The 27,003-nt window shown below is 43.6% G+C and overlaps 1 protein-coding gene across 4 annotated transcripts in view; it reads left to right on the top strand.

The window, feature by feature from the left end:
- Nucleotides 1–27,003, top strand: part of LOC141773667 (echinoderm microtubule-associated protein-like 6) — a 512,018-nt gene that overhangs the window by 40,980 nt on the left and 444,035 nt on the right. For all 4 annotated transcript variants that reach the window (XM_074645582.1, XM_074645580.1, XM_074645581.1 and 1 more), the window contains exons 4-15: nt 300–398; nt 505–573; nt 2,059–2,244; nt 3,791–3,926; nt 11,660–11,733; nt 13,453–13,580; nt 14,878–15,015; nt 15,146–15,287; nt 15,710–15,824; nt 19,676–19,888; nt 19,980–20,147; nt 21,695–21,801. In XM_074645582.1, coding sequence (XP_074501683.1) covers nt 300–398; nt 505–573; nt 2,059–2,244; nt 3,791–3,926; nt 11,660–11,733; nt 13,453–13,580; nt 14,878–15,015; nt 15,146–15,287; nt 15,710–15,824; nt 19,676–19,888; nt 19,980–20,147; nt 21,695–21,801 — 1,575 coding nt within the window. The remainder of the gene's footprint in view (nt 1–299; nt 399–504; nt 574–2,058; nt 2,245–3,790; nt 3,927–11,659; nt 11,734–13,452; nt 13,581–14,877; nt 15,016–15,145; nt 15,288–15,709; nt 15,825–19,675; nt 19,889–19,979; nt 20,148–21,694; nt 21,802–27,003) is intronic.

Here is a 27,003-nt window from a genome sequence, read left to right as displayed (position 1 = left end):
GAGAATTCAGGAAAACCAATTTTGACTCTGTTTTATCGTTTGCACTGTAAAATCTCATAATCAGTTATATCGAATAAACTTTGTCAGTTTGGTTCTGTTTAAGCAAATTTAATATTGAAAGTCAACGCTAATCTGAAGCACGAGACCGCACACGTTGACCTTTTCTTTTTTTATGCTCTTTCTTTATTGGTCACTTCCCAAAGAAAAATCACAATATTTACAAGTGTTCTACTGTTTTTTTTTAATTCATGTTTTCTGACTCTTTCCATTTAGAGTACTAATTCTCTCTCTCTCTGTAGCGGTTAGCCTCCGTCGGCCTGGATGCCAAGAACACAATGTGTATCTGGGAATGGAAGAGAGGGAAGATCCTGGCTACAGCTACCGGACACTCAGACAGGGTGAGTGTGTTTGTGTGTGTGTGTGTGTGTGTGTGTGTGTGTGTGTGCGTGTGAAAGTGTGTTACATAGACAGTATATGTGAGCTAACGTCTCTTCTGTTCTCCAGATCTTCGATGTCAGCTGGGATCCGTTTCAACAGAACCGTCTGGTGAGCTGTGGAGTCAAACACATCAAGGTAACACACAATACACAATGAACACACACACACACACACATACATACTGTAGATATTTCCTTCATCATTAGTACTAAAGATGAACAACTCACCACTTAACTTACCGCTGCTCTCTCTCCGTCTCGAGTACCAGGTGCCAAATATCACAGAGCACTGTGACTCTTCCTACGGTGGCCCTGAGAGCTCAACACACTACAGATTAAGAAACCATCTTCGCCACTTTAACAACACGTGCGCAGCATTTAGACAAAACGCTGCAAATAGAGAAAACAACCAAATACCGAAACGCACTGCAATTAGCTCCCAACACAACGGAAACTGTTTCCGAGGGACACTAAAACGTGATGCACATGGCTAATATTAACCTAGCATTAGCCTTTTCCTTATTATAAACCTGCCAATTCAAATAATCATCATAATGATAATAATGTTATGTTAGCTGCTTATAACATGATTAATGAAATGAGGCCTTTTGACTAACGCTGGCACCTTTGCAGTGATTGTGATTGATGTCAATTGTCCCTGAAAATAAATATATATTAGGGCGGTCAATTGATTAAAATATCTAATCGCAGTTAATCACATGATTGCCCATAGGTAATTGTGATTAATCGCAAATTAATAAAATTAAATAAAAATAATTAAATAAATAAATATAAAAATAAATAAATAAATATACATTTAAAAAAAATATATCCATTGCAGTAATGCGTTGAAGAAATTAGTGGCGTTAAAACAAATTTGCATTAACGCGTTAGTATTGCGTTAACTTTGACCGCCCCAAAATAGATATAACTAAATAAAGTGAAACTTTGCTTAATGTGTTTATCAGTTAATAATTAAAGCTGCAGTGGGTAGAAATGGAGCAAATATGGTTAAAAAAAGTTATTTTTATAAAACAGTCACTATATCCTGACAGTAGTGCATGAGACAGGTAATCTGAGAAAAATCATGTTTCTCCAGTGTCCTCCGGTCCTAACAACATCTGCAGGATTTCACAGACCGGAGGAAAACAACCAATCAGAGCTGATCTGGAGTCTGCCGTCCAGTTACCTTCTCTGAGCAGCTGTCAATCACTCGCGAACTCCGACCAAACGGTCAAACTAGGCAGCGCTGATCAAATATTCTGTTACTGTAATGCCTATTTCTTTCCATAAATGTTTTCAGAATCATCTTGTAGTGTACTGTTTAGCTATAAAATGAGAAAGTTTGTGACCCGGCAGCCATGTTACCAAGCACCGCCCACCAGCCGGAGCAAAGCCATAGGAACGCTCTCTCTCTGAAATGACCTGTGATTGGCCAAAGATTTTTTAAATCCTGAAAACAGTGCCATGAGGAGGTGCATAAGTCTAGTTATCTCTCAGAACACTTGAATTACAATATGCTGAAAGGTTATTATGCCCAATAATGCCAAAAATATACTGCCTACTGAAGCTTCAATGTCTGAAAGGTCTCATGTCTCTCTCTCTCTTTCTCTGTCTGTAGTTCTGGTCTCTGTGTGGTAACGCTCTCACTCCAAAGCGAGGGATTTTCGGGAAGACGGGCGACCTGCAGACCATCCTGTGTGTGGCCTCTGCTAAAGATGACATGACGTACTCCGGGGCGCTCAACGGGGACATTTACGTCTGGAAGCTCCTCAACCTGATACGAACAGTTCAGGCTGCACACGGGGTGAGAAACTTTGACCTAAATTAAAAGTTCTCAGCTGTGGTAGCAGAGAGTACAAAGTAGAAACAATCTTTTATTTAGCATTTCTAAACACCACCATTACTACTACTTCTACTACTACATGGTGGATGTATTTATTCTCCTCATAATAAAATAACATAAGGCCTGACTGGAATGTTTTTTAGCATAAATAGATCTGGAATCACTTTTGTTTGTCATGAAATAAAACTGAAAAAAAACATTGATAAAAGTTAAATTACTGATTGTAGGACTGCAATTAATGATTATTTTCATTATCAATTATTCTGCTAAGCCTGATTGTTGCCACTTTCCTCTCCCAGCCTGTTTATTTACCTTCATACTCTCCTGACCTTTACCTGAGCAAGGATTTATCTTTTATCTACTTGGTTTTTTCGAGTCAAACTTTTGGGTCCAAACCTGAGATGTTACAACTCCACAGAAATTCTACTCATCTATAGAAACAAAAAAGTATAAGAAAGCACTGCTGTGATTCAATTAAGTAATAAAAACTCCTACACATTTGTGAACAGAATATGTTCCAGATGTTTTAAAGGTCCCATATTATGCTCATTTTCAGGTTCAATTTTTTTTTATTTTACTCACGCTGTCAGCCTGAATATGCCTGTATTTACCCTCTGTCTGAAACGCTCTGTTTTAGCACATTTTGACGGAATTGCAACAGAATTGCGTTGCTAGGCAACAGCTTGGGTCCATGTGTACTTCCTGTCAGCTGATGACATTCACATATACTGCAACCAGGAATAAACTGGGACACATTTAGAATGATTACGTTTAAAATTGTGTCAAGGGTCTAAGTATATTCGTGACATCACAAATGGGCAGAAATCCTGACAGCTTGTTTCAAATGCAGAGTTTCTGAATACGGGCTGTGTGTTCCCTGTGGATTGAGTGTTTCGATACTTTCACAGTATTTATATAGGACTTTAGCCTGCTTTATAATAAAAAAAACATGAAAATCTCACTTTTTTATAATATGGGACCTTTAAGCTGCATGTGACGTGCAGTAAAATTTATGAGAAAAATAGCAAAAATATTCCAAAACGCCATTGAGTCATTTTTGATGTCTGGATCTGCACCTTATTATTGGGCTCTTTACTTTTTATATTTGCACTTTACACAATTTGTATTGCAACTGCTACATAACAATTTCCATCGCAATAAATAAAGTTTTACCTTATATCTTATCTTGGTCCATTGGCTGAGGAACAGGGGAAACTTTCTGCAGGAACCGTTCTAATTAATTAAACTAAATGCTTTTTCAGAAGACATTCTACCCTGTTAAGAAACAGTTCACTGGAGTTCTACAGAAATTGGTGTGAATTTGCTCTAAGAAGGAAGAAAAAGAAGAATATAATGGTCGGCTCAGTTTATGAATGCAGACCTTTATGTCCCTCTTTATCATTTAAAGCTTCGATCCTGAAATACTGGTGTGTGTGTGTGTGTGTGTGTGTGTGTGTGTGTGTGTGTGTGTGTGTGTGTGTGTGTGTGTGTGTGTGTGTGGTTACAGGCTGGTATCTTCAGCATGTATTCCTGCGAGGAGGGTTTTGCCACAGGAGGCAGAGACGGCACCATCCGACTGTGGGACGCCGACTTCAAACCGATCACCAAGATCGACCTGCGAGAGGCCGAGCAGGGATACAAAGGTACTCAACCACAGGACTGAACACCGAAATAGAGTCCAAACATCCACAAGACATGCTTATTATACATTTATACGGTTTGGACAAACTAAGGTAGAGCCCATACATCGGCATGGCTTCAGGAGACTCTAGGGGGACAGCTATGATGTGAAAGATCATGTGACCAACGGGGGTAGCATTTATGTTAGCAGGCATTTGTGTTAGCAAGCTTCTCCACCGGGTCTGATTATTTATTCAAAATTAGGGCTGTCAGTTGATTAAAATATTTAAATGCCATTGAGCGCATGATCGTCCATAGTTAATTGTGATTAATCGCAAAAAAAACATACATTTTTTATCTCTTCAAAATGTACCTTAAAGGAAGATTTTAATTATTTAATTCTCTAATCAACATGGGAGTGGACAAATATGCTGCTTTATGCAAATGTATGTATATATTTATTATTCAAAATCAACTAACAACACAAAACAATGACAGATATTGTCCAGAAACCCTCACAGGTACTGCATTTAGCATAAAACAATATGCTCAAATCATAACATGGCAAACTGCAGCCCAACAGGCAACAACAGCTGTCAGTGTGTCAGTTTGCTGACTTGACTATGACTTGCCCCAAACTGCATGTGATAATCATAAAGTGGGCATGTCTGTAAAGGGGAGACTTGTGGGTACCCATAGAACCCATTTACATTCACATATCTGGAGGTCAGAGGTCAAGGGACCCCTTTGAAAATGGCCATGCCAGTTTTTCCTCGCCAAAAGTTAACCCAACTTTGGAGCGTTATTTAGCCACCTTTGTTCCAAGCTAGTATGACATGTTTTTTTTAGTTTCATATGATGCCAGTATCTTCACTTTAGCTTTAAAACTGAGGCCAGTACAACTTAAAAATTACAAGTTGTGTTGAAGTGGCAATAGGCAGTATATTTCTCGCAAAAATTCTATGATAACCTTTCAGGATATTGTAATTCAAGTGTTCTGAGAGAAAACTAGACTTCTGCTCCTCCTCATGACTCTGTTTTCAGGCTTTAAAAAATCGAGCCCGTTACGGGAGACTTTGACCAATCACAGGTCATTTCATTGAGAGAGCGTTCCTATTGGCTGTGTTCCGGTCATGTGACCGGAACTTGGCGTTCCTTCAACAGATTTTACAATGGCGTCCGCGTCACAAACTTTCTAATTTTTACAGCTAAACCGTGCACTACAAGATGATTCTGAAAACATTTGAGGCAAGAAATAGGCATTAACGTAACAGAATATTGATTCATATTTGATCAGCGCTGCCTAGTTTGACCGTTTCGTCGGAGTTCACGAGTGATTGACAGCCGGTTCTCATAGACGGCAGCTGGACAGCAGACCTCAGATCAGCTCTGACTGCTTGTTTTCCTCTGGTCTGTGAAATCTTGCAGATGCCGTTAGGACACCGGAGGCACATGATGTTTTTCAGGTTACCTGTTTCATGTACTACTGTCAGGATATAACGACTGTTTTATAAAAATAACTTTTTTTTTTAATCATATTTGCTCCAATCTCTCCTACTTCAGCTTTAATTAAGAAATTAGTGGCATAAAAACGTGTTATTATCACGTTAACTTAAATGCTTGTGGATAAATAATCTTAATTGTGTCTCCTTCCCTTCAGTGAAGTCACTGCAGGTTAATACCAGGTGGAGACGGACAAAGAGACTTGACTCACCCTCTATTGTACGTCTGTGTGAGACCTTTAAACCTCTCCTGTTAATGAGAGCTCTGGCCTTTTCTTCTCTTTGTCCACCAAAAACACCCCGACTAGCCGTTAAAACCTTTTCTCCAAACCTCATTTAACTTGAATAAACCCACCGAGGTTAAATATCACCATATCTCCTTTTCTAAAGGCACACTCTGCATGTCAGCCTCCTCACCAGAGAAGAACAAAGAGAAGAGAAAAGGTCACTTTGAAATGGAAGACTCTTTTGTCAGTTGAAGGTTGCGATGCTTCGGTCTCTGAAAAAAATGCATAGGAGATGGAAGCTTGAATCCTTCACCTCCATTTCAGTCTTTTCCCCTCTGAAGATATTCACAGAGACGTTCAGTTGTCGTCTTCTGTCTCGACCTGATTTTTCTGTCTTTGAGGAGAAGTTTTCAGGAGAGCAGGGGTGTAAAAGTTTGTCTTCAGCGGGGGGAAGGGGACTGACCTGATTTTGGGAAAAACCGAGAGATGGTTGAATGATTGAACCCCTAAATGCCGCTCTCCAGCAGACGACAGAATTGTTATTCCTTTAGGAAAATCTGCAGGGGTGCACCAGTAAGCCCCCGGCCTCCTTTTTACGTCTCCTCCTCTGAAGATTTCTCAGGAGAAAGTTTGAAAAGAAAAGATGAGGAGGAAGGAGGTAAAAGTTTTGTCATCTCTGTTCCCAGTCAGAGTCGGAAATGGCCTCATTCTGGAGAAGGTGGAAGTTTAACTCAAAGGGCTTTAGAGAGACTTACTCCTCAGCAGGATATGGGTTAGTGCTTTCGCCTCACAGCAATAAGGTCCTGGGTTCAATCCCCGGTCTGGGCAGGGCCTTTCTGTGGAGAGTTTGCTATTCTCTCCGTGTTCATGTTAGTTTCCTCCCACCACCAAAACATGTATCCCCACAGGGGGGTTGTGGCAAGAAGGGTATCTGGCATAAAACGTATGCCTAATCAGTGTGTGGATCAATGATCCACTGTAGCGACCCCTGATGTGAGCAGCCGAAAGACAAACAACAACTCCTCAGCAGGAGATGGCTTCCTGTTTAACAAGAGTTAAGGATAGGAAAGGTTTTCAGTCTTGTTAGGGCTGACACGTAGAGACAGACAACCATTCACGCTCACGCCCACATTCACACCTACGGGCAATTTAGAGTCAACTATTAACCTAACCTGCATGTCTTTGGACTGTGGGAGGAAGCTGGAGAACCCGGAGGAAACCCACGCTAACACGGGAACACGAGAACATGCAAACTCCACACAGAAGGGCCCAAAGCCAGGTTTGAACTTGTGACCCTCTTACTGTGAGGCGACAGTGCTAAACATTGCACCACCATGTTGCCTGCAGATTCTTTTTAACGCCTCTAATTGCTTTAACGCATGTCAACCATGTCATACTAGCATGTGGAGAAGGAGGCTAAATAACGCTCCAAACTTGCGCAAAATTTTGGCGAGAAAAAACTGTCATGACCATTTTCAAAGGGGTCCCTTGACCTCTGACCTCCAGATATGTGAATGAAAATGGGTTCTCTGGGTACCCACGAGTCTCCCCTTTACAGACATGCCCACTTTATGATAATCACATGCAGTTTGGGGCAAGTCATAGTCAAGTCAGCACACTGACACACTGACAGCTGTTGTTGCCTGTTGGGCATTGAGCATATTTTTTATGCTAAATGCAGTACCTGGGAGGGTTTCTGGACGGCCCTTGTAATAATACTATAAATACTTTAATGGAAGAAATTATGCATATTGTAGAAAGTCTACCATAAATGGTAATTTCTACTGTTTTCATAGAGACTTATAATAAAAAAAAAAAACAATATTGAAGATTTTTGTTGTTAGAGCCCGATGGAACTGCAGTGCAAAAAATTATTTTCCGTATTTTTTTTTCGAAGTGGGACCCTTAAAGGTGCAGTTAGTACCTTAAAGGGACTGTTTGTAACTTTTTAAGCGTATAAATGTACCGGGTCGGGACACATGTGCGCTCGCATATGCGCGTTCGTGTGTGGCCGCTGCCTTTCCTCCTCTGCTTGCTTGCCTTCACTCAGACAGAGCGCGCTTTGTCGCGTACTCGCTCCACCTCTAAACGTGAACGCGCGCTCACTCCACACTGCAGAAGAGTTAGTTTAGCTCTGAGAATATCTAGTGAATGTACAGTGGACGTTTGTGCAGAAATAAATGCTGCAGCTCCTCCAGACCAACAGAGGTTTTCCGTGTCTTGTGAAGTGACGGGGCTCTGCAGAGAGAAATCTTACCGTCTCGTTACCGACCGGGTGCCGGTGTCTCCTCTGCTCTCTCCGGCTGCGGGCGGAGAGAGCAGGGAGACTCGCTGCAGAGCCCCGCTGCCTCAGCCTGCACTTAGGCAGGAAAAACTAACACTAAGATCAGATCTAAATCATGTTCATGGAGAGACCTTCTTCTGGTCTGCTAACATTACTGCCAAGCAGGTGAAATATAGAGTGATATTTTGGTTTTAGCTGACGTGTGTCGCCTCACTGTGTTGAGCGATGCTCGTTCAGGTATATTTAGAGCGAGCAAGCGCGAGCCCGACGCTGACTTTCGTTAATTTCACGGCCACAGGTGTTGCTGTTAACAAGCATTTCTGAAAGTTACAAATAGTCCCTTTAAGCTAATATGATAAAAAAAAAAATTTTTTTTTTTTATAAAACTGTCACTATATCCTGACAGTAATGCATGAGACAGATAACCTGTGTAAAAATAGTCTCCTTCCTCTGCCTCCTCCTACTGCTCTTGATTGCAAGTTTGCTCCAGCCGGTGGGCGGTGCTTGGTTGTGGCTCAACATTTTTTCAACATGGTGGCCAGGTCACAAACTTTCTCATTTTACAGCTAAACAGTACACTACAAGATGATTCTGAAAACATTTGAGGAGAGAAATAGGCATTACAGTAACAGAATATTGATTCATTTTTGATCAGCGCTGCCTAGTTTGACCGTTTGATTGGAGTTTGCATGTTTTGTGAGCAGTGATTGACTGCTGCTGTAGAGACTCCTCAGCTCTGATTGGTTGTTTTCCTTCGGGCACGTTGAAATCTTCTAGAAAAACATAATATGTCATCTGTTCATGGCTCCACTCCCACACTGCTGACAGATGTTTCGATCGAGAAAACATGAGAGTAAACATTAAAAAGCTTAGTGAGGAGCAAAATAAACACGAGAGTAATAAATCAAAGTGTTGTGTCTCAGGAGCCAGAGACAAGACGTCAAAATGAAATGAAAGCGAGATGATGATTCCTTTTTCTCACATTTCTTTCCTCTAGGCGGTTTAGAAGTGATTTTGTTAAGGTGAAGTTTTCCTCTCTGCTGCCTTCTGGCTGCTATAAACACCTCTGAGATGACATATCACAAATCCTTTCGACAGTGCAAGTCTTCCAATTTGCTTCATAAACTGGTCCTATATCAGGTTGCTGTGGCCCGTGAACCTGCAGAGAGGAGTTTCTAACAAAGTTACAGGAAACCTCACACGCTGGTTCACGCCGTCAGCGACAGCAGACGCTCTAATTGGCGAGCACTGGGCTGCTGAACGGCTCTGCTAATTAAGTTTTAGATGCCGGGGAACAGGAGTGTGACGGAGAGGTTGGAGGGAAAGAAAAAAGTGCTTGTGTGACTTCTTCTTCCTGTCTGTTCTCTATAGTCTGTCACTTCTGAATTCTCCTGTAGATGTGATAATGAAATAGTAATATTTTCCTTTTAGAATAAATGCAGTGAAGGAAAAAGTACAATATTTCCCTCTGAGGTGGAGTGGAGTAGAAGTATAAAGTAGCATGAAAAGAAAAAGACTCAAGTACCTCAAATGCATACTTTGGAGCCGATCCCAGCTGACATTGGGTGCAGGCGGGGTACACCCTGGACAGGTCTCCAGACTATCACAGGGCTGACACATAGAGACAGATAACCATTCACGCTCACATTCACACCTACGGGACATTTAGAGTCACCTTTCCTCCAATTCTCTCTGCAAAATGGACGAGCCATACTGTCCCCGTCTTCCTCGCCACCTGCGAGTCCATCTACGCCAACGCCTATTTTTTGGACGTTTCAGCAGACAGGATGGCACAGATGCTCAAGGCAGCAAGTTTCTGCCTTGTTAGCGTTATTGTGACCCGTACAGACCACTGCTAGCAAACAAACTTTACCTGGAGCTTTCTAACCACTCTTTATTGACAACTGTCGCAAGGTCCGACGGCCCGTTTTTGTTTTTTCTACTTTACGCGTACAGTGTGACCGCGTAAGTCGTGAGCTTTGGCTTTACATCGCGAACGATCTACTCGTACAGTAGGATTAGGAATCACAACAACATTTCTAAAATCGTGCAGTGTATGCCCAGCTTTAGCTGCGAGCCGCCGGCTCCAGGGTCGTGTCTAGAAGGTAACCCAGGAATTGCAAAAACTTGCAAAAACTCTTGCGAGACTTGCTGCCCGGCAACCTATCATAACCTTAACTATTGGAGGTCAATGCCTAACCTTAGCCATTGGAGGTCAATGCCTAACCTTAACTATTGGAGGTCAATGCCTAACCTTAACCATTGAAGGTCAATGCCTAACCTTAACTATTGGAGGTCAATGCTTAACCTTAACTATTGGAGGTCAATGCCTAGCCTTAGCCATTGGAGGTCAATGCCTAACCTTAACTATTCGAGGTCAATGCCTAACCTTAACTATTCGAGGTCAATGCCTAACCTTAACTATTCGAGGTCAATGCCTAACCTTAACTATTCGAGGTCAATGCCTAACCTTAAATACTCGAGGTCAATGCCTAACCTTAACTATTCGAGGTCACTGCCTAACCTTAAATATTCGAGGTCAATGCCTAACCTTAACTATTCGAGGTCACTGCCTAACCTTAACTATTCGAGGTCAATGCCTAACCTTAACTATTCGAGGTAAATGCCTAACCTTAACCATTCAAGGTCAATGCCCAACCTTAACTATTCAAGGTCAATGCCTAACCTTAACCATTCAAGGTCAATGCCCAACCTTAACTATTCAAGGTCAATGCCTAACCTTAACCATTCAAGGTCAATGCCCAACCTTTACTATTCAAGGTCAATGCCCAACCTTTACTATTCAAGATCAATGCCTAACCTTAACCATCTCGCGAGAGTTTGGCAATTTGCGTGTTACCCTCCAGACACGACCCGCCCTGCTGGCTCAGCCGTCGCCGTGTTGAGAGCCGTGCGGAGGCACTGGATATGCTCTGAATTTCTAAAAATTTCAATTTATTTTCTGAATACTTCCTTCATCACTTTCTTAAGCTAATATGAGACGTCAGCTGTCTCAGATGAATAAAGTGGATATTTTCCAAAGTTTTAGGACACTCTCTCTTTGTGTCACTCTCCCTCCACTGGAGCTCAGCAAGAAAACAGTCTGAAGAAAGAAACAAATTTATTTCGTACTAAAAAGAGCTCTCTAACTTTTGAAGACTTGCCATTAACTGGAGTTAATGAAAGCCGAGAGGTCGAATCAGAAACACCTCCTCGTCAATAATCATCGATCTGGTTTTCTGCCCTTCTGTTTTTTCTTGATTCCACTAGATTTAATCTTCTCTTACCAATCTAGCTCCATCTTTTTTCTCTTTCTTTATCTCCCACCCTCTATATTTTTACATTTTTCATCTGCTTTAAATCTTTTTATGCATTTTTTCCTCCTTTTAAATCCTTCACTCAATACTTCCTCCTCTCCATCCCAACATTTTCCTTTCCTCCGGCTTCTTTCTTCCTCCGCCATCTTTTCCTTACTCACAATCTCCTCCTTTCATCACCAAACTCTTTTCCCTCCTCCCCTCTTTGTTTTAATCTCATCCTCCTTTTCTCTAGTCGTACCCCTCCTCCTGTTTTCCTCTAGCACACCTCGTCTTTAAATTCACATCTGTTCTTAACCTTCCTATCTTCTGTCTTTTATTTTAAAGCCTGTCAGTTACTGTTGGTGTTCGTTGCAGCTCTTTCTGTTGTTGGTCTAGATATTTTGACAGTTAATCCTCTTCCTTCTCCTCTTCTTCCTCCTCCAGGTCTGTCTATTCGCAGCGTCTGCTGGCGAGCCGACCGGATCCTGGCGGGAACACAAGACAGCGAGATCTTTGAGGTGAGAAAGGAGACTAATGATAAGAAACAACCAAGCAGCCTCATGCTGTTCCTCCCTGCAGAGACGCTTTTTTAAAAAATAGTTTTATTTTGGTGAGTTGAGTGCTGGCTCCTCATTGGCCCACACAGTCTTTCTCACTGCAACCTCTGATACCCACTCAGTGACATTCATACGAGATAAAAGCCCATATGTGAAGATTTTTTAAGTGAAACATGAAAGATATTTCTATACTGTATATAGGAATAACGTTTTGGGGTGTTATGAGCTGCATCCTTTTCTTGACAAACAGCAGCTGTGCAAAGTCTTGTGTTACACACAGTAACTCTCCTAAAAACTATAAATAGTTCTTTCAGCATTGGTTTTTGTGCACAGATTCACCAAAAAGACAAGATACAATGTGTTAAAGCTGAAGTAGGCGAGATTGGAGCAAATATGATTAAAAAAAAGTTATTTTTATAAAACAGTCGCTATATCGTGACAGTAGTACATGAAACAGGTGACCTGAAAAAAATCATGTGCCTCTGTGAAAACAAGCAGTAAGAGCTGAACTGAGGTCTGCTGTCCATCTGCTGTCTATGAGAACCGGCTGTCAATCACTCGCGAACTCCGACCAAACGGTCAAACTAGGCAGCACTGATCAAATATGAATCAATATTATGTTACGATAATGCCTATTTCTCTCCTCAAATGTTTTCAGAATCATCGTGTAGTGCACTGTTTAGCTGTAAAATGAGAAAGTTTGTGACCCGGCAGCCATGTTGAGATCTCTTGAGGGAATGCCAAGTACCGGTCACATGACCGGAGCACAGCCAATAGGAACGCTCTCTCTCTAAAATGACCTGTGATTGGTCAAAGACTCCTGTCGCGGGCAACATTTTCTAAAGCCTGAAAACAGAGCCATGAGGAGGAGCAGAAGTCTAGTTTTCTCTCAGAACACTTGAATTACAATATGCTGAAAGGTTGTTATGGAATTTTTGCCCAATGATGCCAAAAATATACTGCCTACCGCCACTTTAATAAGCTACATATCCTCATACAACAGTTCGCATAATATCTTACAAAATACTCTAATTTTTGTAATCTGTATGATTTTTAAACAGTTGTGAAAGGAGTACTTTTAAAGTTTTTTTTACTAAAAGTAGTAATAGCACAGTGTAGAAATTCTCGTACAAGTCACTTACAAGTAAAAGTCATGCACTGAAAACGTCACTTGAGTAAATGTATCTAAGTATAATCAGGAAAAAAGTACATAAAGTACTAAAAGTAAAAGTACACATTATACAGAATTTCTGAATAATATATATTATATTATTATATTATAATTACTGATGAATTAATGTGCTCATCACTGCTGGGTAGCTTAATATATAATAATGCATACAATCATACCATCAAAATAGTTGCCACTTAATTTTCTGTCAATCGACTAATTGATTAATGAACTTATCGTTTCAGCTGTACTTCAAAACACAAATAAACTGTTGTTAATTTATAACAAAACATATTTTATAAACTCTTCATTTGTTTGTGTGTAAAAATCTTAATTTGTAAAGTCACTTTAGATGAAAAGAAAATACTCAAGTATATTACAAATGCCTTGAATTTGTCCTGAAGTATAGTACTTGAGTTAAAGGTATTGAGACATATCTGAGCCTAAACTTGATAGTTGACATTTGAAAGTTAAAAACAGTAACTCAGCATCTGTCTACCTGTGTCCAGGTGATGGTGAGGGATCGGGACAAGCCGCTGCTGATCATGCAGGGACACAGCGAGGGCGAGCTCTGGGCACTGGACGTTCACCCCAAAAAACCTCTGTCTGTCACCGGCAGCGACGACCGCTCCGTCAGGTCAGTGCAGGGACACACTTACTGGGAGCTGCCCAGTACAACCACAGGCTGCTACAGGTAGTGGTGGTTGGTGGAGGGAGGGGGGATTTGCAGTGTGACAGTTTCTGCCTCGTCTCCAACATCTGCTCACTGTTTGCAGAGATACCTCAGAGACCAATTATATATGAACACACACAGTCAGCTGAACACGGGTGATAAAAACAAAAGCAGGAAAGACAAAGAAAGATGCTGACATGTTTGTTTGCTCTCCTCATTTTCTTTTATGAGTGTTTCTTTTATTTAATTGCTACGCCAGTCAAGCTTTCTCCATTCTAGCATGGCGTATATGCAGTTTACAGTGATAATACTGGCACGTTTAACAAGATTTAAATGTAATCTACCCGCTTTGAGGGGTGTTTCTGAAATGTCTTTCTTGTGTATAACTACTGTACCGCCTACAGTAAGTATTTGTTAGTGTTATAAATGGAAACAATGGAAACTACAATGGCACTCGGAGAGCGCAGAACTCTACCAAGGTGCGTGACTTTAAAAACAGATCACAGCTCACAGCTGGCGGTACCGTGAGGTGGTCGGCTTATTATTAACAAGGTGTGTTTCCGTGTAACGTGTCGGCGGATGCCTCTCTCATTCAGCAGCCTTGTTATATCTGTATAACGTTACACTACGTTGTCTCTCATCCCGTCAGCTACCGTTTTTTTCTTTCTCACTGCGGACGACCAGCAGCTCCCGCCGCACCTCGATGTCTGGCCACACATCAACACACGTATCTCTCTGCTCGAAGAAGGAAGGAGGCGGGGTCATGCGTCATCAATGCGTCATCAGTTACACTGCGCATGTGTTACAATATATACCCTGTGGTCTTAATGCTCAGGCTGATCGGAATTCTTAAAAAAATTCCATGATCCAGATTGCCACCAAAATGTAATGGATTGCTCATTGTGCCACACTCCACCCCTCCAATATCCAGTGTTGCCAGATTGGGCTGGTTTCCGTCCAATTGGGCTACTTTTACACCCCCTTTAATCCCTGCTTACTCTTTTAAAATTAGGATAGACACGCCGCTTATTCTGCTAAATCAGCCAGTTAGGAGCTCCTTTTAGATGATTTGTGAATGCAACGTCATGTCTGTAAAACACACAGTGGATAACCGGGAAGAATCTAGAACCGAAGCCTTACATGTTCTTAAAAGTTCAGGTTATGGGAAAGTTATAGGTCGTAACTGTATAGCGGAAAAAGGTTTATAAGTGTGTATCTTACTAAATGTACCTAAATCTAACTGTGTGTGTGTGTGTATCAGGTTGTGGAGTCTAGCGGATCACGCCCTCATTGCTCGCTGTAACATGGAGGAGGCGGTGAGAAGCGTGGCGTTCAGCGTGGACGGATACCAGCTGGCTCTGGGTATGAAAGACGGATCCTTCACTGTGCTGAGAGTCAGGTAGCACCCACACACACACACACACACACACACACATACACACACACACACAAACGTGAACTGCATTACAGTGTAATATAGCTTTGTTGTAACGTGGCACTAACAGGATGTCTTCCCCTGTCCGTCTCAGAGACATGACAGAGGTGGTTCACATCAAAGACAGGAAGGAGGTGATCCACGAGATGAAGTTTTCTCCAGACGGAGCGTACCTCGCCGTCGGCTCCAACGACGGACTCGTGGACATCTACGCTGTAGCCCAGAGATACAAGAAGGTAGGGATGGAGCCACATCGGCATTGATGCTAAAAAGCTCCTTTGATAATAGAGAGCCGAAGTCCCGCCCATTTCCGGTGGACCACCATAGGACTTATTTCGGGAAAAACTATGAAAGATGGTCAACATAGAGAGATAAATATATGTTTTATCTTGTTTGAATTGCGCCATAAATCACACATATGATGTTTCAAAAATATATTTATCTCTGTCCGTTGACTACCGTTCATATTTATTCCAAAATAAGGTCCCATGGGATCCAACGGAAGGGGCATGACTTCGACTCTCTATATGAATGATATGCACAATTTTATTCTCAAATGAAGATTTCACCAACAAAGAGCATCCCTTGGATTTAAATTCCTTTAAGTATAGATATCATAATTCGATTTTTATTATTTCCTCCGTCTGTGTGATTGCAGGTAGGAGAATGCTGTAAATCCGCCAGTTTCATCACACACCTGGACTGGTCTCTGGACAGCAAAATCCTGCAGACCAACGACGGAGCTGGAGAACGCCTCTTCTACCGAATGCCCAGTGAGTCCCTACATTCTAATGTTCCCCACATTTTAAGGAATTTTCTAGAATCAAGAGACCTTTTTTTATATTATAGGGCATCATTCTGTACTTTTTAAAGGTACATGCAGTGGGCAACTCTGATCTGAAAAGTGAAGTCAATGCTAAAGTGCCTTAAACTTGCATTCTATCTAACAGCCAGCAGGGGGCGACTCCTCTGGTTGCAAAAAAGAAGTCTGATTGTATAGAAGTTAGGGATGCACCGTCACCGATACCAGTATCGGGTATTAGGACCGATACTGTGCTCATGTACTCGTACTCGTACTCGCAAAACGGTTCCGATACAACGGCACCGATACCACTTTACAGCAACGCAACGTTAACCTCTCGTCACTGTCTTTTGGGTCCTCATGCTCGACCTTCCTGACAGTGCGGGCGAGACGGTCCGGTGGTGCGCCCGACACCGCTGGGCCCGGGATCCCACCTCAGCCGGCGTGCACTTTCATTGCGCCACATGGTTTTTCTTGCACCATCTGACTTGCACGTGCGTTAGACTTCTTGGTCCATGTTTCAAGACGGGTCGGGTGGGTTGCCGACAACGCCACAGACCCCTGGTGCCTTTTACGTGGGCTGCGGCACGACGCGGTTGGGGCGCACTGAGGACAGTCCACCCCGGTCGACAGTCGCACCGGGAGCATGGAGCCCCGTCACGGTGCGGTGAGGTCGGGGCAGGGAGCGCTGTTAAGCTGCGACCGCGAAGCCACCTTCGCCCCGAGCCTTTCCAAGCCGACCTAGAGCCGGTCGCGGCCTGTCGTGTGTCGCTCACACCCTCCAGCTGGCTGTTAACGAGGGTCTTTTGGCACAGAGAAGTACTCGTATCGGTACTCGGTATCGGCGAGTACCCAAATGTAAGTACTTGTACTCGTACTCAGTCTGAAAAAAAGTGGTATCGGTGCATCCCTAATAGAAGTCTATGAGAAAATGAGCCTACTTCTCACTTGATTTATTACCTTAGTAAACATTGTAAACATGAGTTTATGGTCTCAATCGCTAGTTTCAAGTCTTCTTCAATACAGCATGATGTTCATTTAGTAAATTATGGTACCATTTAGAGTCAAATAGACCATAAAGCAGGGGATGCTTTAGGGCGTGGCTACCTTGTGATGTTACAGTGTGAGAATAAAGTCTTGATTTAAAAAAAAAAAAAACACAATCATTTTACGAAGGAAAAACCATAATATTTCAAGATAATGTAAAAGTTGTAATATTGTGAGTTTTTTTTAATACTCAGCAGCTTGTGTGTTAAAAGAATAATGTGGCTCTCTGGAAGTTATATGTTACACCAACAGGCTCATTATTATCATACGATTGAAGACATTAAAATGAAATACAGCCAATTACGTGAGTCAATATGAACTAAATGGTAAATGGACTTGCATTTATAAAACACTTTTAGTCTTCCAACCACTCAAAGTGCTTCACACTACATGTAAGCATTCACACACTGATGGCAGAGGCCAACTTCGCCAATCAGGGTCTAATATAAATACAATTTGAGGTTATTTGTCTTGCTCTAGGACACATCGACATGTGACCCGGAGCAGCCGGGGTTTCGAACCACTGACCTTCCGATTGGTGGACGACCTGCTCTACCTCTGAGCCACAGCCGCCCCTAGACAGTTCAGACAATCAACTAGTTTATTTCTGCAGGCGCAGTTCCATAGAAATAGAACAGGAGTAGAATGGACATTCCCATTCAAGTCAACGTAGCAGGATATTCAGACCGGCCGGCATTTTTATGTGTACTGTAGCTGGCTAATTTCTGTATAAACTAAAACCGACTTACGGCGAGTCACGGACTCACTGAGGTGAGGTTTTGCAGTAAATGGAGTAGTAACGTTACAAAGCACAGAGTAAATTAGTACATTTGAGCAACTTAATGTTTCATCCACACACTCTTGTCACAGTGTAGGAAAGCACACTGCTATTGCCAGATGAGTGTTAAATTTGTTCGGCTTTCCGCCATGCTTTAATGCTACACTGGCTACAGAAAATGAGCTGAACAGTGGGTTGTTGACCAGCGGCAGCGCAGGGTCTAACGGTCCCGCCACTCCTTAGAGGGACAAGCTGCCTAGCTAAGGCCAGCCATCCATCTCCAGAGCTGCGTCCGCTCTCATCCCGGCGAGCTGCGACCACACTCTACGGCCCCACTGATGTGTGTAGTCATCATAGCAACTAACGACAATTGGCATTTTCTTTAGTACTAGTCAAATGACCACGGAAAACAGTGCTGAGTTCGAACTCACACACCTGTAGGACCTCTTTTAAAAAAATAAATTAAATTCAAGAGAGGGTTTCTAGATATCATTTTAGCGAGCTTGGACCAGAAAAATGTCCCGTCTTAAATCCCAAGTCAACTGATGGACAGTGTTCAATGATGCCAAGATAACACAACACACAGACACACAGACACACACACACACACACACACAGTCAGATTCATGCATGTATTCATAAACTGAATACAGTTGTATTTCTCCAGTGTACCTGTCAGAGAAAGGAGGACACACAGTGATGTGTCAAGATATAAAAGAACGAGACAGAGTGAGGCAGGAGGCCGACTGTGACATGAAATATAATAAGATGGAAGTGATGGAAATGTTTCTTTTTAAAGTTGAAATCCTACAGAATTTAGTCCTGGTTTACTTGGAGAGTTAACATTTTTTTGAGAGCTTCAGCTTTTTCCCTTCTCCACTCTATCATGGTACAAATGGGAGGACACGTCAAAGAGGCGCTCTTGTTCACTCCACAACTCCACCAGTTCCTCCATGTTTAGTTTCTACCCCGTTTGCTGCTTCCTGTTTGGTGCTGGAGAGAGCGGACCTGTTGGTTGTTGAGAATGTTCGCGTCATTGAACATCTGATAATATTAAACTTGTTTGATTTTATCAGAACGTCAAGACGAGAAAAAGAATGACTTAAGACAGCTTGGACTGAGATTTATGATCACCTTACACTAAACTAGAGATCACGTGAGCGCGCCGAAACTCTAGCAAAACCCTCGTGATTTTATTCCAACATTGGACATAATAGTGAAATCGCTTGAAAAGTCATTTGGTGTAATGTCGGCATAAGGTAGTCCATACATCCCTTTCTCCAGCTATGTTTTCCAGCTCCTTCTGGTGGATCCCAAGGTGTTCCCAAGCCAGATAAGATATATAATCTCTCCAGCATGTTCTGGGTCTACCCCGGGGTCTCCTACCAGTTGGACGTGCCCGGAAATGTAATAATAAAGAGGTTTTATTGATGACAAAAAAAAAACGACCATAAAAACAGGGTTTGATGTTGTGAAAATATTAAGGATTTTAACTTTCAGGACAGAAGAAGACAAGTAAAACAGCCAATGAAGGACAAAATAAAGAGGGAAGGAAGGATGAAAGAAAGGAAAGATGGGATCATACCATTTCTAGATGACAGAAGAAAACTGAAAACACACACATACTCAAGACTGCAGGAGACTGTGAGCGTGGTGCTGATGTAACAGACTGTTCATTGTCTCCACATAAGATTTCACACACAAAACTCCCACCAAGTGAAACCAGCTCTGCAACTCGACTCGGAACAGATTTAGCGTGGAAGATTAAAATCTGCACCATCCACACGTTTCCTTTTTCTTGCTTCTGTCTGTCACAAATGATTATTATTGATAAAAATGTGCAAATAGGCTGTTTGTTATCATTAGGATCTACAGAGAGATAAACTGGTCAAACATTTGCTGCCGAAATGAAAAAAGCTGATTCATTATTATTATTATTTCTTTGAGAGTTAACATGCACACACTGCTTTCTCTCCCCCTCCCCCCTCCTCCTGCAGTGGGGAAGCCGATCGTCAGTAAGGAGGAGGTGAAAGGTCAGTCCTGGGCGTCCTGGAGTGGCGTCCTAGGCTCCGAGGTCAGCGGCATCTGGCCTAAATACTCTAATCTGACCGAGATCAACGCCGTGGACGCCAATCATGCTGCTGCCGTGCTCGTTACCGGAGACGACCTCGGCCTTGTTAAGCTCTACCGCTTCCCCTGTCTGAGGAAAGGTCTCTATACCTTTCTTTCTTTTCATGTCTTTTGTACTTTCTTCTCTCTCTCTGTTTTGTTGTTGAATGTGAGTCGTCTATTTTCTCCAAGGAGCCAAATTCAAGAAGTACATCGGTCACTCTGCCCATGTGACCAACGTCCGCTGGTCACATGACCTGCAGTGGGTGCTGACCACAGGTGGGGCTGACCACGCCCTCTTCCAGTGGAGGTTTCTACCGGAGTCGGTCATGAACGGCGGAGTGGAAACCAACATACAAGGTGGGGAAACAGGGTTAGAGTTGAGAAGAAAGTCTTGGAGTGAAGCAGATTAGATGATGAGGAACAAAGTAGAGTAGGTACTGTCGGTCCTTGAAGGGGGTCTCTGAGGTCATTTTGAGAATTTCAGTGGTCACTAACTGGCTGCGAATGTCCTTGAAGTAGATTTCTTCATCAGGCTGTAGAGAGTTACACGGGTCACATAGGTGGTTCCAGGTTTTTTTGAGAAGGCTTTAGGAATCTTTGTGCAAGTTAAAAGTGACTCTGGAAATGGTTGTAGCTTAAGAAGGTTTTAAGTCAAGTCAAATCAAGTCAATTTTATTTGTATAGCCCAAAATCACAAATCACAAATTTGCCTCGGGGCGTTAACAGTCTGTACAGGATACGACACCCTCTGTCCTTGACAGTGCAACCCTCACATCGGATAAGGAAAAACTTAACCAAAAAAAAACACCTTTTAACAGGGAGAAAAAATGGAAGAAAGCTCAGGAAGAGCAAAAGAGGAGGGGATCCCCCTTCCAGGATGGACAGACATACAGGGGTTTCAGGGATCTCAGGGGTTTCCTAGAGAAATTTCTGTGTCCTGTAAGTGGTTACATGATTTTCAGTAGGCTTTAGAAGTCCTTGTGAAAATTTCAAGGCTCTCATGGGTGGTTCTCCTCATGAGGGTCCAAGTGTTTTCGGTTTTCTTGAAGAGGCTTCGGGGGTCCTCATGAAAGTTTCAAGGGTCCCGTTGGTAGTTCTAGACTTTTTTGAGCAGCCTGTAGAGGTCTTTGGTATTTGGTTCTGTAGATCAGTGATTCCCAAAGACTTGGTCGGGACCCACAGGTGGGTCGGAGGAGATTTCATTAGGGTCGCCAAATAAATTGGCAGAATTTCTTCCATACTCTTTTATTTAACATTTATATCTGCAGTACACCTTTGAGCCACATGAGGAGCCTGAATGTTCGTAGTGTTCTGATAATTGTAGCCTACTTGTTACATTGAATCTAATATGAAAGGTTAGCGTACATTCTGTTTATTTATCAAACGTATCACGGGCTGGTCCATCACAATGGCTGGTCGACCTATTCCAGTTAATACGAGGTGATGCGGAAATGGCAGTAAAAATAATCAAGAACGTTTTATATACTGTAGATAAGGCCTATTGTGAATTGGGTTGCGATTCATTTTTAAAAAGTGGGAAACACTGCTGTAGATGGGTCCACATTTTCTTGAGTACAAAGACCCTTAAGTGGTTCCAGGTTTTGTTGATGGTATCACATAATGGGGTTCAACAAAGGTTAAAAGATGAATGCACATAAACTGTTATAATCATCCATTCCATTACAGAAAAGTACAGTAAGTAAGCAGCTACAGTAAGTATAGGGGTTGAATGAATAAGTAGCTCTGCAATGTAATACATTTCTGCAATGCACAGTTTGGGTAGTAATTTCAATGTTCACCTTTGTTTTTATTTACCCAATTCACCAAACTACTGGTTTAGATAATGAAGTTATCATGTAGTAATCAGTAACATGTCTGTCTGTCTGTCTGTGTTTCCTCTGTAGACAGTCATGGTGACTCTAACAGTGAGGAGTCAGACAGCGACGTGTCGGATGTACCGGAGCTCGACTCGGACATTGAGCAGGAAACACAGATCAACTACGACAGACAGGTACGACCTGTCCCTGAGCAAGGCACTGAACCCCTCAGAAGCTCCAAAGTGGTTTCACAGAGCAGCTCTGGACATGTATAAATGTTCTCATTCATAGCATTTTTTTCCGATGTCTCACTATGGGATGCGCCTCCCTGTGTATTCCTCAGAAGCATTTCTCTCATTACGCCAATCATGATTGGCCGGTGATTGTGACGTCCACGTCAGGTAGATCTACCCTTAAATAGTTTGCGTTATTATGCACACCATTCAAGCACCTCTTCTTGCTTTGGAGCATATCTCAACCTCTTCAATAGACTAGCTAGCTTACCTGTCCATAGACCGCAGCTATTTTAGCTAACCTCTCCGTCACCGGGAGCCATCTATCTTGGAAACGCTTTGACTCTCCGGTCATCACTATAGACTGGAGCCTTTATCCCTGTTTAGCAGTGAGGTCTAGCACACCAGCTATTACTCTGTCCCTCTCAGTTGGATGAAGATGAAGAATATGGACCCTAACCTCCCTAACACACCAAAGGAGACGGAGACTCCAGGACTTGACTCTGCCTTTGCAGAAATAAGATCCCGAGTAGGGGACACATCAGGTCTGCTCGTGCCATCGATGCCCCTGGTTCAGGCAGACACTGTGCCCGCTTCACCGTGAAGAGCCTCCAACTATGGCTAGCACGCCAAGCTAGCTAGTAAGGACTACTTTTCTAGCTTGGCATGCTGGTAAGGAACCTTACTTCTTTAGCAGCAGCATGCCGGCCAACAACGGAGACAAGGAGGGGACTAATGTGGACGCTGGGCCGTGTGCCGAAGCCAGCTGGAGCTCTCAGCTGTAACTTGCCGCGACGGCACCGCCTATGGAGGACATACTGGAGCTGGATTATGAGGATGACGACGAGGACACCTCTGAGCTCCTCTTATCCAATGAAGACGAGGACGAGGTTGACATTTTGCTCCCTTCTGCTCAGGCTGCAAAGCGGGTGCTGTGACTGCCACCCAGGGCGAGAGCATGCCAGCCTCCCCCGCTCCCAGCGTGGATATGCAGGCTGTGTGCAAACGCACTGCATCCAGGCTAAATATTCCCTGGCCTGAAGTAGCAACGTAGACAATCAGATCACGTTGGGGAAGAAATTGCTCCAAGCTACAAGGACGGTAAAAAAGCTACTCCCAGTTGTCCCTGAGCTGTTGGATGGACCAGCCATTCAGGTGTAAAAGCCTGATACAGGGGGCTTCCTCTTTGGATTTGAGGGCATGGAGAAACTTGACATACTCTGCATGCCCCCCATGGAGCTGTTAGTTGCAGTGGAGCCCAACTCCACCCGCGGCTGACGACGGCGTAAAGGGCGGCATTCGCCCTTCTCCTGGATCTATGGGATCTGAAAAAAACCCTCAGAAAATACAAATTCAGGATGCTCTTTCACACATCCCTGCTACGTTTTGTGTGTGCCAGGGATATTGGTTCACATCTATCGACCTGAAAGATGGGTATTTCCATTTTATCTTCCCCACAGGAAATATCTGAGGTTTGCTTTACGTGGTGTCTCTTCTGAGTACAGAGTGCTTCCTTTCAGTGTGTCTGAGCCTGAGAGTATTTTTGCGGTGACCTGGGTTTTATAATAAACGCAGAAAAGAGTATGTTGTCTACAGTACAGAGTATAATCTTCCTGGGGTGATCTCTGGACTTGGTGTCCTTCACAGCCTGCCTGTTAACAGAGAGGGTGAAAGCCTTCAGGGCGTGCCTCGCACGTTTCCAGCTACGCAAATCTGTTCCTTTCAGATCATGTCTGTGTATGTTTGATTACTGGGGCTCATGGCATCAGCCATCCTGGTTGTCCGACTCGGCCACTTATTGATAAAGGGATTTCCAGCGCTGGATGGCCTCCCTCATATTGGACCCTGTGCGTCACGGCCCACAGAAGGTGGCGGTCACTGTGGAATGTGTCTTGGCGCTGCGCCGCTGGCTTCATCCAGCTTTCATGGTACAAGGGATGCCCAAGGGTGCCATCCTTTCCCAGAACGTGGTCACTTCAGACTAAATGTTTTCAGGCTGGGGCGGAATATACGTCTGTGAGGGGTCTCTAGAGCGGAAGTCTCTATCGGTCCCACATAAATTATCCAGAGCTCTTAGCGGTGTTTCTCATACAGAAACAATTTATTTAATTTCTCAGTGGTCATCATGTTCTGGAGAGAACTGACAACACAACAACGGTAGCTTATATCAACTGTCAGGGGGGTTTGCATTCCCGCCAGTTACACACACTAGCCTGCAAACTGATATTGTGGAGCAGCAAGCGTCTCTTGTCTCTGAGAGCGACACAAGACCCAGGGGTTGCGAACCTGGGGGCGGATTTGCTGCCCAGGGGCACGCCGCTTTACAGAGATTGGGCTCTGCATCCATCTATTTTGAGGTGGGTGTGGATGCGCTACGGCCAAGCCACGGCAACTCCCCCTATGCAGGGACATGCTATCCCAGGCAGGGAGGTAAATATTTCACCCACACCCAGAACGCCTGGCATTATGGACCCGGCCCGTGAGTTGTGTAATTGAAGTTCAGTTGGGCTTCCTCAGAATGAAATTAAAACTATTTACTGCGCTAGAGCATCCTCCACCAGGTCCCTTTATAACTGTAAATGGAGGGTGTTTGGGGATCGGTTTCACAAGGAGGGACACATCTCTTTTCAATGTCTGGTCGGTGTGACTTTGTCATTCCTGCAGGACTTGATTGACAAATGAAAAGCCTTCTCCAAAGGTACGGTGTACCTGGCTGCTATTGCTGCATGTAATGTGGGGTTTGAAGGCAAGACAGCAAGCCAACATCCTTTGGTCTGCCGTTTTATGAAAGGGGTGCGTAGAGTCTTCCTTATTTCCAGGCCGCTGGTGCCCCATGAGACTTGGCAGTGGTTTTGGGTGGGCTCTCTGGTCTTCCATTTGAACCACTGGAGGAATTTGACAGGAAAAACCTGTCTCTGAAGACATTGACATTCACACACTCTCGGTGCATCCTTCGTTCACTCAGTTTTCCCCAGGGCATGTCAGAGTATCACTGAAGCCTAACGCTGCCTTTGTGCCCAAGGTAGTTGGCTCATGCTCCCCCACCTTTTCACCACCTTTTTCTTTTTCTGAAGAAAAATGGCGGTGAAACACAAGCTGTGGTGTCCAGTTTGTGCTTTGCGCATCTATATGGACAGGAGTGTAAGCGCTCTTTGTATCCTGGGGTAATCCCCATATGGGCAAGCCTATTACAAAACAGTGGCTCTCCCACCACATTGTGGGGGAGATTGCTCTCGCCTATATATGAGTCAGGCGCCGGCAGGCCTGTGGGCTCACTCTACTCATGGCCGGGCTGCATCCTGGCCCCCTGTTTAAAGGGGTTCCCCTCCAGGACATTTCTGCAGCGTGCGACCAGGAGTCCCTATATCCCAAAGTGAGACATCGAAACGAATGCTGTGAATAAGGACTTTAGGTTACTTGCATAACCCTGGTTCTCAGGGTAGCATTAGTGATAAAAGTCTATGGGAAAAAGTCTTTTGGGGCTCAATGGCATCATGTGATGGACACTGACGTTGTAGTGCCGCCGTTTGGCCACTATGTAAATTTTGCGCACTTCCTGGGGTCTTGGTCTCACCAGACAGCCCTTCTCGCTGGGTTGAAGCGAGAAGAGGTGCTTATTTCGAATGGTGCTGCGTAATAGCGCAAGCTATTTAAGGGTAGGTAGATCTGCCTGACGTGGACATCGCGATCACCAGCCAATCAGGATTGGCGTAATGAGATAAATGCTTCTGAGGAATACGCAGGGAGGGCGCATCCCGTAGTGAGACTCATGCTTTGAGAACCGGGATTACGCAAGTAACCTTAAGTTTTTGCTGCTGAGTGTGTTTTAATGGAGGGCTCCACTGTATCAGCTCCTCGTTCTTATTCCCACGAGCCACAGTGCAGCAGGGCTGTGTGCAGTTGCCATGGCGATCCCAAAACACGCCTTATCTCCAATGCCAGCCGCTGCCTGGCACATGTCCCTGTGACTACCATTTGCCGGGCGCTAACAGTGTTGCAACAATGTGCTGTTTGGAGATAGAGCTCAAAGTGTGTGTGTGTGTGTACGACACACAAAGAGAGAGGTTGCATGTGTGTTTAGATTTATCAGTAGATCCAAAGTTCAAATGGAAAGAGCAGGAAAAAATGGATTATTCATATTAGTGTGTTCCCTTATCCTTGGCCTGCCTTCATTCCCTTTTTGCCAATTTCTTTCTTCCCCCTTTCTTACCATCCTCACTCCCTCCAGTTTCTTCCTCCCCTCTTTTCGTACTTGCGGTCCAGACTGAAATATTGCAGAGACTTTCATGGTCCCCAGATGATGAATCCTATTGAAAAGTGGTGATCCCCTGACATTTTGTACATTTAATTACATGTCTTGACACCAATTGGATAAACTGCCATGACATTTTGTACAGATATTCATAGTGCCCAGAGGAATATGAAGCAATGACTTTGGCTATCCCATGACTTTTCATTTAACGCCTTCACCTTGTCAAAGTTTAAACTTTTTCACAGAAATATCTCAACAACTATTGGATGGATTGGGATGAAATATGATCAGACATGCATGCTCCTCTAGTGCCATCATCAGGTCAACATTTTGATGTGTCCCAAGCACAGAATCACAGTGCCGCAAGCATGGCTGTAGACTCTTAGGGCCCTATTTAAACTAGTGCATGGTCTAGATTGCATGGCGCAAGTGCATTTAGGGCGTTTCCAACTCCACTTTTGCTAGTTACGCTGCGCATAATCTGGGCGCAAAGTGAGGCGCAAGGGGCAAAGGGGTTGTATTCAGTCTCTTAATTAATCATACAGTAGATGTGTTTTGAGTGTAACAGGAATAAAAAAAATCAGAGTGTCATCTCCCATTCCCTTTAAAAGCCAGGGGAGCCTGCACATTGGCGCATTGCTATGTAAAAGGTAGATTCAGCAAATTAGAGAAGTGAGCTGTTTTCTGCTGAGGAAACGGATCTGCTCGTGCGCGAAGTGATAACATAAATAAAAACTAGCGCCGACACTGTATTTAACTGAGGAGGAGGAGAGCTGCTGCAGGTCCCTGTGTGTGTAACAAGCAGAGTTTACGTGTGTTGTGAACCTGCCTGTCTTACTATCTCAATAATTATCTGTAACTGCCTATCCTTTTGCGCCGATCCCAGCTGACATTGGGCGAAGGCGGGGTAC

The sequence above is a fragment of the Sebastes fasciatus genome, chromosome 9 (genome assembly GCF_043250625.1).
Source record: "Sebastes fasciatus isolate fSebFas1 chromosome 9, fSebFas1.pri, whole genome shotgun sequence".
NCBI classification, from domain to species: domain Eukaryota; kingdom Metazoa; phylum Chordata; class Actinopteri; order Perciformes; family Sebastidae; genus Sebastes; species Sebastes fasciatus.
The sequence above is the reverse complement of the archived record's forward strand: the minus strand, read 5'-3'. Positions and strand labels throughout refer to the sequence as shown.